Genomic DNA, 16766 nt, shown 5'->3' with positions numbered 1-16766 from the left:
TCACCAATACCCCGTACAGTTGTAGCAGGACTTCTCTGCTTTTATACTCTATCCCCCTTGCAATAAAGGCCAACATTCCATTTGTCTTCCTGATCACTTGCTGTACCTGCAAACTAACTTTGTGTGTTTCATGCACAAGGGCCCCCAGGTCCCTCTGTACTGCAGCACTTTGTAATTTTTCTCCATTTAAATTATAATTTGCTTTTCTATTATTTCTGCCAAAGTGCATAACCTCACATTTTCCCACATTATACTCCATCTGCCAAATATTTGCCCACTCACTTAGCCTGTCTATATCCCTTTGCGTCCTCCTCACAATTTGCTTTCCCACCCATCGGCAAACTTGGCAACTTTACACTCGGTCCCTTCATCCAAATCATTAATAAAGATTGTAAATAGTTTGGCCCCAGCACTGATCCCTGGGGCACCCCACTAGTCACTGTTTGCCAACCGGAAAATGAACCATTTATCCCGACTCTCTGTTTTCTGTTAGTTAGCCAATCCTCTATCCATGCTAATATATTACCCCCAACCCCGTGAGCTTTTATCTTGTGCAGTAACCTTTTATGTGGCACCTTATCGAATGCCTTCTAGAAATCCAAATACACCACATCCACTGGTTCCCCTTTATCCACCCTGTTCATTACATCCTCTCCCCCGCCCGCACCCGCTCCCCATCCCCATCTCCTTCCCTCTCCCCATCCCCATCTTCTTCCCTCTCCACCTTCCTCTCCCGCTCCCCTTCCTGCTCCCCTATCCACTCCTCCAAACGTGGTCTGCTAATGTTTCTTGCAGTGAGTTTTCGCCCTGGTGTGTGCATGTTTGGTGTGTTTCATACTCACTGAGGCTGAGCCCATTTTCCACCCAGTGCTGGCATGTTATATATCAGATATGGAAAAATCAAAGTAGGAACGGCCTGCCTCAGTCAGTTTGTGTTGGTTGGAGGTGAAGTTCCTGGCGAACACTAACTCCATGATTTGAGATCGTCACTAAACTACTGGACGTTTGCAGTGCGTTGTGATTTTAATTGTGTGGTTATAATGTAACAGAGTGAGAAGCAGAGGGCCGATTGAAGCTTCCTCCGTGAGCAGCGGATATCAGGGCCAATGGCTAATTACAGCTCGGATTTGCTCAGTACTGATACTTGCTGCAGATTCTGAGCCGCAAACAAGTGCTTTCCCTTCTTCCTGAAAGACACTCTCTGTTTATTCACAGCTGCTCCCCGAAGCTTTTATTTTGCTTCAGAAAATTTCTGTTTCTTATGGACACATTTTCTTCGTACTCATCAAGATCAACAATTTACAGTTAGAAATTGAACCCACTGTCCCATCAAACACTCCCAGGGCAGGTACAGGGGGTTAGATACAGAGTAAAGCTCCCTCTACACTGTCCCATCAAACACTCCCAGGGCAGGTACAGGGGGTTAGATACAGAGCAAAGCGCCCTCTACACTGTCCCATCAAACACTCCCAGGGCAGGTACAGCACGGGGTTAGATACAGAGCAAAGCTCCCTCTACACTGTCCCATCAAACACTCCCAGGGCAGGTACAGCACGGGGTTAGATACAGAGTAAAGCTTCCTCTACACTGTCCCATCAAACACTTCCAGGACAGGTACAGGGGGTTAGATACAGAGTAAAGCTCCCTCTACACTGTCCCATCAAACACTCCCAGGGCAGGTACAGGGGGTTAGATACAGAGTAAAGCTCCCTCTACACTGCCCCATCAAACACTCCCAGGGCAGGTACAGGGGGTTAGATACAGAGTAAAGCTCCCTCTACACTATCCCATCAAACACTCCCAGGGCAGGTACAGGGGGTTAGATACAGAGTAAAGCTCCCTCTACACTGTCCCATCAAACACTCCCAGGGCAGGTACAGAGGGTTAGATACAGAGTAAAGCTCCTTCTACACTATCCCATCAAACACTCCCAGGGCAGGTACAGGGGGTTAGATACAGAGTAAAGCTCCCTCTACACTGTCCCATCAAACACTCCCAGGGCAGGTACAGGGGGTTAGATACAGAGTAAAGCTCCCCCTACACTGTCCCATCAAACACTCCCAGGGCAGGTACAGCACGGGGTTAGATACAGAGTAAAGCTCCCTCTACACTGTCCCATCAAACACTCCCAGGGCAGGTACAGGGGGTTAGATACAGAGTAAAGCTCCCTCTACACTGTCCCATCAAACACTCCCAGGACAGGTACAGGGGGTTAGATACAGAGTAAAGCTCCTTCTACACTATCCCATCAAACACTCCCAGGGCAGGTACAGGGGGTTAGATACAGAGTAAAGCTCCCTCTACACTGTCCCATCAAACACTCCCAGGGCAGGTACAGGGGGTTAGATACAGAGTAAAGCTCCCTCTACCCTGTCCCATCAAACACTCCCAGGGCAGGTACAGGGGGTTAGATACAGAGTAAAGCTCCCTCTACACTGTCCCATCAAACACTCCCAGGGCAGGTACAGGGGGTTAGATACAGAGTAAAGCTTCCCCTACACTGTCCCATCAAACACTCCCAGGGCAGGTACAGCACGGGGTTAGATACAGAGTAAAGCACCCTCTACACTGTCCCATCAAACACTCCCAGGGCAGGTACAGGGGGTTAGATACAGAGTAAAGCTCCCTCTACACTGTCCCATCAAACACTCCCAGGGCAGGTACAGGGGGTTAGATACAGAGTAAAGCTCCCTCTACACTGTCCCATCAAACATTCCCAGGGCAGGTACCGGGGGTTAGATACAGAGTAAAGCTCCCTCTACACTGTCCCATCAAACACTCCCAGGGCAGGTACAGCACGGGGTTAGATACAGAGTAAAGCTCCCCCTACACTGTCCCATCAAACACTCCCAGGGCAGGTACAGGTGGTTAGATACAGAGTAAAGCTCCCTCTACACTGTCCCATCAAACACTCCCAGGGCAGGTACAGGGGGTTAGATACAGAGCAAAGCGCCCTCTGCACTGTCCCATCAAACACTCCCAGGGCAGGTACAGGGGGTTAGATACAGATTAAAGCTCCCTCTACACTGTCCCATCAAACACTCCCAGGGCAGGTACAGGGGGTTAGATACAGAGTAAAGCTCCCTCTACACTGTCCCATCAAACACTCCCAGGGCAGGTACAGCACGGGGTTAGATACAGAGTAAAGCTCCCTCTACACTGTCCCATCAAACACTCCCAGGGCAGGTACAGGGGGTTAGATACAGAGTAAAGCTCCCTCTACACTGTCCCATCAAACACTCCCAGGGCAGGTACAGGGGGTTAGATACAGAGCAAAGCGCCCTCTACACTGTCCCATCAAACACTCCCAGGGCAGGTACAGCACGGGGTTAGATACAGAGCAAAGCTCCCTCTACACTGTCCCATCAAACACTCCCAGGGCAGGTACAGCACGGGGTTAGATACAGAGTAAAGCTTCCTCTACACTGTCCCATCAAACACTTCCAGGACAGGTACAGGGGGTTAGATACAGAGTAAAGCTCCCTCTACACTGTCCCATCAAACACTCCCAGGGCAGGTACAGGGGGTTAGATACAGAGTAAAGCTCCCTCTACACTGCCCCATCAAACACTCCCAGGGCAGGTACAGGGGGTTAGATACAGAGTAAAGCTCCCTCTACACTATCCCATCAAACACTCCCAGGGCAGGTACAGGGGGTTAGATACAGAGTAAAGCTCCCTCTACACTGTCCCATCAAACACTCCCAGGGCAGGTACAGAGGGTTAGATACAGAGTAAAGCTCCTTCTACACTATCCCATCAAACACTCCCAGGGCAGGTACAGGGGGTTAGATACAGAGTAAAGCTCCCTCTACACTGTCCCATCAAACACTCCCAGGGCAGGTACAGGGGGTTAGATACAGAGTAAAGCTCCCCCTACACTGTCCCATCAAACACTCCCAGGGCAGGTACAGCACGGGGTTAGATACAGAGTAAAGCTCCCTCTACACTGTCCCATCAAACACTCCCAGGGCAGGTACAGGGGGTTAGATACAGAGTAAAGCTCCCTCTACACTGTCCCATCAAACACTCCCAGGACAGGTACAGGGGGTTAGATACAGAGTAAAGCTCCTTCTACACTATCCCATCAAACACTCCCAGGGCAGGTACAGGGGGTTAGATACAGAGTAAAGCTCCCTCTACACTGTCCCATCAAACACTCCCAGGGCAGGTACAGGGGGTTAGATACAGAGTAAAGCTCCCTCTACCCTGTCCCATCAAACACTCCCAGGGCAGGTACAGGGGGTTAGATACAGAGTAAAGCTCCCTCTACACTGTCCCATCAAACACTCCCAGGGCAGGTACAGGGGGTTAGATACAGAGTAAAGCTTCCCCTACACTGTCCCATCAAACACTCCCAGGGCAGGTACAGCACGGGGTTAGATACAGAGTAAAGCACCCTCTACACTGTCCCATCAAACACTCCCAGGGCAGGTACAGGGGGTTAGATACAGAGTAAAGCTCCCTCTACACTGTCCCATCAAACACTCCCAGGGCAGGTACAGGGGGTTAGATACAGAGTAAAGCTCCCTCTACACTGTCCCATCAAACATTCCCAGGGCAGGTACCGGGGGTTAGATACAGAGTAAAGCTCCCTCTACACTGTCCCATCAAACACTCCCAGGGCAGGTACAGCACGGGGTTAGATACAGAGTAAAGCTCCCCCTACACTGTCCCATCAAACACTCCCAGGGCAGGTACAGGTGGTTAGATACAGAGTAAAGCTCCCTCTACACTGTCCCATCAAACACTCCCAGGGCAGGTACAGGGGGTTAGATACAGAGCAAAGCGCCCTCTGCACTGTCCCATCAAACACTCCCAGGGCAGGTACAGGGGGTTAGATACAGATTAAAGCTCCCTCTACACTGTCCCATCAAACACTCCCAGGGCAGGTACAGGGGGTTAGATACAGAGTAAAGCTCCCTCTACACTGTCCCATCAAACACTCCCAGGGCAGGTACAGCACGGGGTTAGATACAGAGTAAAGCTCCCTCTACACTGTCCCATCAAACACTCCCAGGGCAGGTACAGGGGGTTAGATACAGAGTAAAGCTCCCTCTACACTGTCCCATCAAACACTCCCAGGGCAGGTACAGGGGGTTAGATACAGAGTAAAGCTCCCTCTACACTGTCCCATCAAACATTCCCAGGGCAGGTACCGGGGGTTAGATACAGAGTAAAGCTCCCTCTACACTGTCCCATCAAACACTCCCAGGGCAGGTACAGCACGGGGTTAGATACAGAGTAAAGCTCCCCCTACACTGTCCCATCAAACACTCCCAGGGCAGGTACAGGTGGTTAGATACAGAGTAAAGCTCCCTCTACACTGTCCCATCAAACACTCCCAGGGCAGGTACAGGGGGTTAGATACAGAGCAAAGCGCCCTCTGCACTGTCCCATCAAACACTCCCAGGGCAGGTACAGGGGGTTAGATACAGATTAAAGCTCTCTCTACACTGTCCCATCAAACACTCCCAGGGCAGGTACAGGGGGTTAGATACAGAGTAAAGCTCCCTCTACACTGTCCCATCAAACACTCCCAGGGCAGGTACAGGGGGTTAGATACAGAGTAAAGCTCCCTCTACACTGTCCCATCAAACACTCCCAGGGCAGGTACAGCACGGGGTTAGATACAGAGTAAAGCTCCCTCTACACTGTCCCATCAAACACTCCCAGGGCAGGTACAGGGGGTTAGATGCAGAGTAAAGCTCCCTCTACACTGTCCCATCAAACACTCCCAGGGCAGGTACAGGGGGTTAGATACAGAGTAAATCTCCCTCTCCACTGTCCCATCAAACACTCCCAGGGCAGATACAGGGGGTTCGACACAGAGTGACGCTTGGGTGCTGTGTCCCGGGCGGAGGGACTGGTTGGAGTGGTGCCTTAGCGAGTCGCTAATCTGGAGACAGCATTTTGCGGAAGCCTGTGAGCAGGTTGTGAATGTGCACCGTGAGCTGCAGGTGTTGGGTGGGGGCTGGAAGCAGACAGGCTTATCCTGCTGTTCCAGCTCGGGACCCATGGCCTGCCGAGGTTCCCAGCACTGACCACCTGTGGCTGAGGTGTGTGAAGACTTGTGTCTGCAGGTTACAAAGAGCAGCTTGGAAATGATGTCCCTTTGGCTGTTCGGACAGGCTGGAAGTTCGGTGCTTTCCACGGCCGCTCTGGACTCTTCCCCCTGGAATATGTGCAGCCGGTGGCTGCCCCAGACTTTATTCACCTGAGCACGGACAAGAAAGAGGAACCAAAGGGCAAGGTGGCAGCATCGGCCTCGGCCACGGTGGCAGCTGCTGTGGCATCGACGGCAGCAGCCGCGGAACTGGACAGAAAGACAGAGGTACGGCAATCACCGCACCGCTCGGTCACACTGACCACCTGAAGGGGCGGGGCGGGGCGGTACACGCGCTCGCTCGCCTCACGTGAGTGCACCCGGGGGGTGGAGCCGGTGCCCGCGGGGGGGCGGGGTCGGTGCCCGCGGGGGGGCGGGGTCGGTGCCCGCGGGGGGGCGGGGTCGGTGCCCGTGGGGCGGGGTCGGTGCCCGCGGGGGGGGTGGTGCCCGCGGGGGGGGGGGCGGAGTCAGTGCCCGTGGGGGGGGGGGCGGAGTCGGTGCCCGTGGGGGGGGGGCGGAGTCGGTGCCTGGGGGGGGGGCGGAGTCGGTGCCTGGGGGGCGGGGTCGGTGCCCGCGGGGGGGGGCGGGGTCGGTGCCCGCGGGACTGTCCCCGAGTGAGGAGGGATCATGTTCAAGAGATAAAAGCAGAAAAGGAGAGAAATCTAGAAACAAATTAAAAAGGTTCCTCAGTTTTATTTCCAATAATCTCAGTTTGTGAGAAAGATCAGTAACAGTGTTGTTTAGATTTTAACAAGCAGCTGAGGGGTAGATGTGAGCTGTTGGGTCAGGTTGATCCCACCGGCCGCTGGCCGGGGAAACACTGTGAACACGGAGCTGCTTTGCTTCCTGTTTGGGTTGTTTTCTGGGAATACCCGCCTGTGCACAGGAAGCCCAGCTTGCTCACCCTGCCCTCCTTCCACTCACTCCCAGCCACTCAGTGATGTCATGGCGAGGGGGAGGAGCTCACAGCCACTCAGTGATGTCATGGCGAGGGGGAGGAGCTCCCAACCACGCTGAGTGATGTCATGGCGAGGGGGAGGAGCTCACAGCCACTCAGTGATGTCATGGCGAGGAGCTCACAGCCACTCAGTGATGTCATGGGGAGGGGGAGGAGCTCACAGCCACTCTGAGTGATGTCATGGGGAGGGGGAGGAGCTCCCAGCCACTCTGAGTGATGTCATGGGGAGGGGGAGGAGCTCCCAGTGACTGCAATGTCCTGGAGTCAGGGGGTCAGTGGAATAAGGCCCTGGGGAATACAACATGTTCAAATACTTTAGTATTGAGAAAACCAAGGAAAAGAGTTGTAAAAACAATGATTTTTTTCTCACTAACTTCCTTTCTTCCCCTCCTCCCTGAAGAACGTGACTCCTTACCAGGTGCCATTTCCCCACGGTAACATCGCCCGACTCTGCCCCTGCCTCAGATCATCTGTTGCTGAAACCCTGCCCAGACCTTTGATACCTCTAGACTCAACTGTTCTAATGCACTCCTGGCCGGCCTCAAAAATTCCATCCTCCATAAACGTCAGCTCATCCTAAACCCTGTCGCCCATATTCTGACTCCGATCAAGTCCCACTCACCCATCACCCCCTGTGCTCGCTGACCTATATTGGCTCCCAGTTAAGCAATGCCTCGATTTTAAAATTATTATCCTTGTTTTCAAATCCCCCCATGGCCCTCGCCCCTCCCTATCTCTGTAATCCCCTCCAGCCCCACGCCACCCACCCCTCCACCCCGAGATATCTGCGCTCCTCCAATTCTAGCCTCTTGAACATCCCTGATTATCACTCCATCATCGGTGGCCGTGCCTTCTGTTGCCTGGGTCCTAAGCTCTGGAACTCTCCATCTCGCTACCTCTCTTTCCTCATTTAAGACGCTCCTTAAAACCGACCTCTTTGGTCACCTGCCCTAATATCTCCTTATGTGGCTCGGTGTCTGATTGTTTTTGATAAGGCTCCTGTGAAGCGCCTTGGGATGTTTGACTATGTTAAAGGCGCTATATAAATACAAGCTGTTGTTATATCAGGCTGCCCTGCCATAATTCATCAGTGAGCCTAGGCTAGTTCAAGAGACATCACATTGAGTGCGACCTTTGCCCTCACAGGTCAGGGGGCACGGCTGATCCAACCCCGGGGAGCTGAGGTGCATAGCAATGTCCCAGCTCCGTGTGGACTGGGGAACAAACCTAGAACTCTGTGTCTGTGAGGTCTGCGACTCACTGCATAAACACACTGACCTGAGCTGACCTTTAACCTTTTCTGCAGACCTCTCCGCCAGTCAGTGAGTTTGTGGAGAGCATTCCCGAGTACACCCTTCAGGGTAACCTGTGCACCATGATCGAATTCGCCAAGAAATACTTCCGTCGGCCCCACAAGTTCAAAAGGTGAGTGAGCGTCTATGCTGCTCAGTGTTAATCGCGAGTATTATATTCAGAATAACTCCACAAGACTGTGTTGTAAGCTCAAACCATTGTGACCTTGGTCTCGTTAATGTAACTCCAGAGTGAGGAAGCAGCATGGTGGATCACCTTTTCTACCTGCTTGCCCAGGGTGCACAGGTGACCCATAGGTCTCCCACAGGTGTGCCCCCTGGTGGCAGGTCTTACACATTGGTGAGGTTTGCATACATAACATCACTCCCCCCTCCCCCCCACCCCCCCCCAAAGTCTTAGATACAAGTTATTTACAAGTTGAGGCGATCCGGGGCTCTGCGTTCCCGGGTTGATCGCCTGAGTTGAAGTCCTGGCCTGGGTGAGTCGGTCAGATCATTGCTGCACTGCGGTGTGGCTGGTCTGATCGGACTGTCGGGCATGGTGGGTTCATCCTCGTGGTTGACCACGAGGTCGATTGCTGGTTGGATGTGTGTGGGTGGATCAATGATGGTAATGTCCTCTTCAAACTGTTCTTGGTTGTCCGTGAATCGCAGTTTGGTCTGATCCAAATGCTTTCTGCACGTTTGTCCATTCAACAGTTTAACAACAAACACTCTATTCCCCTCCTTGGCCATAACAGTGCCAGCAACCCATTGGGACCGTGACCATAATTGAGAACAAACACAGGGTCATTAACCTCAATGTCACGCGATACAACCGCGCGATGGTGGTACACGTTATGCCGGTGACGCCGGGTTTCTACGTGATCATTGAGATCCGGTTGGACTAAGGAAAGCCTGGTTTTGAGTGCTCTCTTCATTAACAATTCTGCCGGGGGAACCCCAGTGAGCGAGTGGGGTCGTGTCCGGGAGCTGAGCAGAACCCGAGATAACTGGGTCTGCAAGGAGCCGTCCGTTACGTGTTTCAAGCTCTGCTTGATGGTTTGGACTGCCCGTTCCACTGGGCCATTGGATGCGGGCTTAAACGGGGCAGACCTGACATGCTTGATGCCATTGCGGGTCATGAACTTGTTCAATTCCGAGCTGATGAAACATGGTCCATTGTCATTAACAAGGATGTCGGGCAAACCATGGGTGGTGAACATGGACCGGATGCTTTCAATGGTGGTAGTGGACGTACATGATGACATTATTATACATTCAATCCATTTAGAGTAAGCGTCCACTGCTACTAGAAACATCTTTCCTAGAAAATCCACGTGTAACCTGGACCATGGTTTGGAGAGCCATGACCACAGGCTCAGTGGGGCCTCCCTGGGTGCGTTGCTCAACTGTGAGCAAGTGTTGCATTGCTGTACGCATGACTCCTGTCATGTATTCAACCAGCATTGTAACCCATGTATAATCTGTGGGAGACACTCCTAACCTGGACCTTCAGGTATAAAAGGGGAAGCTCCACCCACCTTCATCACTTGAGTGCTAAGGAATAAAGGACAGGTCACAGACTGACCTTCTCTCAAGCATGGGCCTCGTGTGCATTTATACTGTATAGTAAGGACCTATCAATGGCGACGAGAAACTGGGATTTAAACCACGTGAGCATGGCCACTAGCAGAACAGACGAGAGGTACTGTGTTAAGGAATGGTTGGGACAGAGAATCAACATTGTTAAAGCAGCACACAGTTCTCCAGGCAGACAAGGGCAGTCAGGCATGCCCCAACATGTAGTCGAACCCAGAGGGGGAGTTCGACAGAGACAATGGCAAGCTGAACAGCGATTCACGCCATTGCAAGGGACAATACGGCCAGTAATGGGGCCATCAACACCTGTTAATGGTGCACTCAAGGACAGTCACAGAGGCAGTCAGGGACGATCGACTGGCAAGGGGTCTTTTGTTTCCAACAACAGCTCATGTTGGAGGCGTGGAGGCACACACTCAGCCGGAGTTTGCAGAGATGAGCAAAATACCTGCAGAAATTGCAGAAATGAACGCTGGTGGAAATTGCTGGAAGCTGAAGTTCAGCGAGTTCATGTGGAGCACGTATACAGTTCATACACCAGGACGCCACCGATAATGATGAAAGTGCTCCTCAATGGCATCCAGTATCAATGGAGCTAGACACGGGGGCCAGCCAGTCCCTGATGAGTATCAAACAGTTCGTAAAGTTGTGGGCGTCCAAGGCCAGGAGGCCAAAATTATCGGCGATTGACTCACAGCTACGGACTTACACAAAGGAGATCATTCCGGTGCTAGGCAGCGCCACGGTAGTCGTGACCCACAAAGGTTCGGAGAACAGGTTGCCACTCTGGATTCCCGCACTACTGGGGAGGAGTTGGCTTGCTGTCATGAACTGGAAATGGGCGATGTCAATGCAATTTCCTCTGTGGAGCGAGTATCATGCTCACAGATCCTGGACAAATTTGACTCACTGTTTCAACCCGGCATTGGCACTTTCATGGGGGCCAAGGTAGTGATTCACATAAACCCGGACGCCAGGCCAGTACACCACAAGGCCAGAGCGGTGCCGTACGTGATGCGGGAAAAGATAGAAGGCGAATGGGACCGCCTGCTGAGGGAAGGCATCATCTCGCCAGTCGAATTCAGTGACTGGGTGAGCCCGATTGTGCCAGTGCTCAAGGCGGATAGGTTGGTCAGGATATGTGGTGATTACAAGGCCACCATCAATTGGGTGTCACTCCAAGACCAGTACCCGCTACTGAGAGCGGAGGACCTCTTTGCGACGCTATCCGGTGGCAAACTTTTTTCAAAATTGGATCTGACCTCAGCTTACATGACCCAGGAGCTGGCGAGTGAGTCGAAGAAGCTAACCACTATCACGACACACAAGGGGTTGTTTGAGTACAACAGATGTCCGTTCGGGATTCGCACGGCCGCCGCGATCTTCCAACGAAATATGGAAAGCCTCCTCAAGTCGATTCCAGGGACGGTGGTTTTTCAGGACGACATCTTCATCACGGGTTGTGATACTGAAGAACACCTTCACAACCTGGAGGAGGTGCTATGCAGACTGGACCGGGTAGGTCTGCGACTGAAAAAGGCGAAGTGTGTCTTCCTAGCTCCAGAGGTAGAATTCCTGGGGATGAGGGTAGCAGCAGACGGGATCAGCCCTACTGCGTCCAAGACGGAAGCGATCCAGAGAGCACCCAGACCCCGTAACACGACGGAGCTGCGCTCATTCCTGGGGCTCCTGAACTATTTTGGTAACTTTCTTCCCAAATTGAGCACGCTGCTAGAGCCGCTACACGTGCTCCTACACAAAGGTCACGAATGGGTCTGGGGGGACAGCCAGGAAAGGGCTTTTGATAGAGCACGCAATTTGTTATGTTCCAACAATCTGTTAACGCTATATGACCCATGTAAGAAACTTGTGTTAACGTGCGATGCGTCGTCCTATGGTGTCGGGTGTGTGTTGCAGAATGTCAATGCCAAGGGTCAGTTACAGCCGGTAGCTTATGCCTCCAGAAGTCTGTCCCAGGCAGAAAGGGGCTACGGGATGGTAGAAAAGGAGACGCTTGCATGTATATATGCGATAAAGAAAATGCACCAGTATCTGGTTGGCAGGAAATTTGAGCTGGAGGCAGATCACAAACCCCTAACGTCCCTTTTGGCCGACAACAAGGCCATAAAAGATCACAAACCCCTAACGTCCCTTTTGGCCGACAACAAGGCCATAAATGCAAACGCATCGGCCCGCATACAGAGGTGGGTACTCACGTTAGCCGCCTATGACTATACAATTCGGCACAGACCGGGCACCGAAAACTGCGCCGATGCACTCAGCAGGCTCCCACTAGCCACCACTGAGGGGGCTACCGAGCATGCTGCTGAGATGGTCATGGCTGTTGAAGCTTTCGGAAGCGAAGGCTCACCCGTGACAGCCCATCAGATTAAAGTCTGGACAAATAGAGACCCGCTATTGTCTTTAGTCAAGAAATGTGTCCTGAATGGGGACTGGGCAGCCATATACGGGGCATGCCCTGAGGAATTTAAACATTTCACAGGCGCAGGGATGAACTCTCGATTCAGGCCAATTGCCTACTGTGGGGAAACCGCGTAGTCATGCCCCAGATGGGCAGAGAGGTGTTCATCAGAGAACTCCACAATGAGCACCCGGGCATTGTCACGATGAGGGCAATTGCCAGGTCACACGTTTGGTGGCCAGGGATAGACGCAGATCTGGAACTTTGTGTTCGCAGGTGCAACACGTGTGCCCAGCTGGGCAATGCACCCAGGGAAGCCCCCCAAGCCTGCCAAGCCTTGGTCACGCATCCATGTGGACTACACATTCCTTTCATAGGAAAAATGTTTTTGGTTGTAGTAGACGCCTACTCCAAATGGATCGAGTGTGACATTTTAAATTCAAGCACATCTTCTGCCACGGTAGAAAGTCTACGGGCAATGTTCGCTGCCCACGGTCTACCGGATATCTTGGTCAGCGACAATGGCCCGTGCTTCACAAGCACTGAATTCCAGGACTTCATGGCAGGCAATGGAATTAACCATGTTAGAACGGCACCGTTCAAGTCGGCCTCAAATGGCCAGGCAGAACGAGCAGTGCAGATAATCAAACAGGGGATGCTCAGAATCCAAGGGGGTTCCCTACAAACCTGCTTATCACGCCTCCTGTTGGCCTACAGGTCCCGACCACACTCGCTCACAGGGGTTCCACCCGCAGAGCTACTAATGAAAAAGACGCTCAAAACCCGATTATCCCTTATACACCCCACCATGAAAGAAATTGTCGAAAGCAGGCGGCAGTCACAATATGACTACCATGACAGGAATGCGAGGGCGCGATGTATTGATGTAAATGACCCTGTCTTTGTCCTCAACTACGCTGCAGGGCCCAAATGGCTCGCAGGCACTGTGGTTGCAAAAGAGGGGAATAGGATTCTGGTAGTTAAACTTACCAATGGACAAATCTGCCACAAACACGTGGATCAAACAAAAAAGGAGTAACCCCATAGAAGAAGCAGAGGAAGAACACGATACAGAGTTCACTCCACCACAGGTGACCGAACACCGGAACCAAAGGGAGGAGAGCCCAGTCACTGTGGGCAGTCCGGACAGGCCTGAGGCACCGCAAACAGCAGACACTCAGGCCAGCGCCCAACAACCGGAGCCCCAACTCAGGCGCTCTACAAGAGAGCATAAACCACCAGAGAGACTCAACCTGGATCCCAATAAGACTTTGCGGGGGGAGGTGATGTCATGTATTCAACCAGCATTGTAACCCGAGTATAAACTGACAAGTTGTACACTGTGAGAACAGTGGCCACTAGGTGGTGAACTTGTGGGAGACACTCCTAACCTGGACCTTCAGGTATAAAAGGGGAAGCTCCACCCACCTTCATCACTTGAGTGTTATGGAATAAAGGACAGGTCACAGACTGACCTTCTCTCAAGCATGGGCCTCGTGTGCATTTATACTGTGTAGTAAGGACGTATCAACTCCAATTCTGAGTCAATGCCTTGCCACCAAACATACGACCTTGTGATAGCCTTCATCATGACTATGCCTGGGTGGGTACAGTGTAGATTGCGTATAAACGTTTCCTTGCCTTTTTATGGCAAAACCACGCGATTCCCCCATAGGAGACAATCCGATTGGATGGACAATTCATTCCTATGTCGGTAGAACAGCTTCATTTCATCTTGCATTTCCCCGGGAACCGCCGACCAGCTCCCATTAAGGATGCAGCTTTTTACTAGCGATAGCTCAGGGTCCTGGCTAGTCCAGGTCCTGGTCTGGCGAGCCGTGACGGGTGACCCCTCGCTCTCAAAAACATCCATTACAAGAAGCAAGTCTGCGGGTTGCACCATTTCCACCCCGGTGGTGGGCAATGGTAGCCGACTGAGGGCATCAGCACAGTTCTCGGTGCCTGGTCTGTGGAGGATTACATCGTCATACACAGATAATGTTAGTGCCCATCTTTGGATGCGGGACGAAGCAATGATGTTTATACCTTTGCTTTCTGAGAGCAGTGAAGTAAGCGGTTTGTGGTCAGTTTCGAGCTCGAACCGAAGACCAAATAGGTATTGCTGCATTTTCTTAACCCCGTATACACATGCTAACACTTCGTTCTCAACCAGACTGTCGGCTCTTTCAGCCTTGGATAGACTTCTGGACACATATGCAACCGGTTGCAGTTTGCCCGACACATTGGCTTCCTGTAACACACAACCGACCCCGTACGATGACGCATCACAAGCTAGTACTAAACGTTTACGTGGGTCATACAATACAGGTAACTTGTTAGAGCAGGTTTCTGGCCTTATTAAAGGCTGTCTCTTGAGATTTACTCCAAACCCAGTCATCACCCTTGCGTAGCAATAACTGTAAGGTTTCCAGCAAAGTGCTCAAGCCCGGTAGAAAGCTACCAAAATAGTTGAGGAGTCCCAGGAATGAATGCAGCTCTGTCACATTATGTGGTCTGGGTGCATTCTTGATGGTCTCCGTATTTGGAATCCGTGGGTCTGATGCCGTCTGCCGCAATCTTTCTCCCCAGAAATTCGACCTCTGGCGCCAGGAAAACACATTTGGAGCGTTTCAGCCTGAGTCCCACTCTGTCTAGTCACTTTAGAACCTCTTCCAGGTTATGCAAGTGTTCGATGGTGTTGCGACCAGTGACCAAGATATTGTCTTGGAACACCACGGTGCCCGGAACCGATTTCAGCAGACTCTCCATGTTCCTCTGGAAGTTGGCCGCAGCCGAGCGAATCCCAAAAGGGGCACCTGTGGGACACGAACAGTCCTCTCTGCGTGTTGATGCACTTCAATTTCTTTGACGGTTCAGCTAGCTCCTGTGTCATGTAAGCAGAGGTTAGATCTAGCTTGGTGAACGACTTTCCCCCTGCTAGTGTTGCGAATAGGTCCTCTGCTTTAGGTAGTGGGTACTGGTCCTGTAACGAGACTCGATTCATCGTTACCTTGTAGTCCCTGCAGATTCTAACCGTCCCATCGCTCTTTAGCACCGGAATGATTGGACTGGCCGACTCGTTGAACTCGACTGGTGATATGATTCCCTCTCGTTGAAGTCTGTCCAGCTCGTTCTCGACTTTCTCTCGCATCATATATGGGACTGCTCGGGCCTTGTGATGAACGGGCCGTGCCCCAGGAACAAGATAGATTTGCACCTTGGCGCCTGTGAAGTTGCCGATGCCTGGCTCAAATAACGCCGGGAATTTGTTTAGCACCTGGGTGCACGAGACGTCATCCATCGAAGACAGTGCTTTAATGTCATCCCAGTTCCATCGGATCTTTCCTAGCCAGCTTCTGCCAAACAGCATTGGGCCATCACCTGGTACAATCCATCGTGGTAAATCATGCACCATTCCGTCGTACAATACTTTCACTGCCGCACTGCCGATAACAGGAATGAGTTCTTTGGTGTAAGTGCGCAGCGTTGTGTGAATCGGGCTCAGTTTTGGCCTCTATGCCTTGTTGCCCCACAGTTTCTCAAAAGCCTTTTGGCTCATGATTGATTGACTCGTACCAGTGTCCAATTCCATGGAGACTGGAATGCCATTAGGTTTAACTTTTAACATTATCGGTGGGCTTTTGGTGATGAAGATGTGTACCCCATATACTTCCTCTTCATCCTCAGGTTGAGTTGCCTCTCCTGCTCGTTCAGCATGATCCACACTGGATCGGTCGTCCTCTCCTGACTCTGCCACGTGGTGAGTCACAAGTCGCTTGCACATTCGCTGGAGGTGCCCCATTGTTCCACAGCCCTTGCGCACACAGTGCTTGAATCGACATTGATGGGCTCTATGACTGTCCCCGCAGCGCCAACATGGTGTTAATGGATACGCATTCACACCCCACAGCAGCCTCTGAGTCACCCTAGGCCTAGGCCTGGCCTCTGCGGTCGTGTAGGCCCTGCCATGTACAGTTCTGCCTGCTGAAGGCATTATTTTATGCACGGTACTTGCCGGTGAGCTTCGATTCTGTGAAGATATCTGTTTCGTGTTGTCGTTCGTGGATATGAAAGCCTGGGCTATCGTGATGGCCTTGCTCAGATCTAGGGATTCGGCAGACAGCAGTTTGCGAAGAATGACCTCGTGGCCGATTCCAAGCACGAAAAATTCCCGCAACATTTCCCCCAAAGATCCGGCAAATTGGCACGGTCCCGCAAGGCGTCTTAGGTCGGTGACAAAGTTCGCCATGTTCTGGCCCTCGGAGCGATGGTGCGTGTAAAAGCGATACCTGGCCATTAGGATGCTCTCCTTCGGCTTGAAGTGTTCCCGAACCAGCATGTACAGCTCTGTGTAAGACTTGTCCGTTGGTTTGACCGGTGCCAGCAG

At 52.1% G+C, this 16766-nt stretch overlaps 1 protein-coding gene across 4 annotated transcripts in view; it reads left to right on the top strand.

The window, feature by feature from the left end:
• LOC139281327 (unconventional myosin-XV-like) overlaps window positions 1–16766 on the top strand; it is a 628080-nt gene that overhangs the window by 545339 nt on the left and 65975 nt on the right. For all 4 annotated transcript variants that reach the window (XM_070901485.1, XM_070901486.1, XM_070901487.1 and 1 more), the window contains 2 exons: window positions 6131–6333; window positions 8370–8488. In XM_070901485.1, the coding sequence (XP_070757586.1) occupies window positions 6131–6333; window positions 8370–8488 (322 nt within the window). The remainder of the gene's footprint in view (window positions 1–6130; window positions 6334–8369; window positions 8489–16766) is intronic.

Source organism: Pristiophorus japonicus, chromosome 15 (genome assembly GCF_044704955.1).
Source record: "Pristiophorus japonicus isolate sPriJap1 chromosome 15, sPriJap1.hap1, whole genome shotgun sequence".
Classification (NCBI taxonomy): Eukaryota; Metazoa; Chordata; class Chondrichthyes; family Pristiophoridae; genus Pristiophorus; species Pristiophorus japonicus.
The sequence above is the reverse complement of the archived record's forward strand: the minus strand, read 5'-3'. Positions and strand labels throughout refer to the sequence as shown.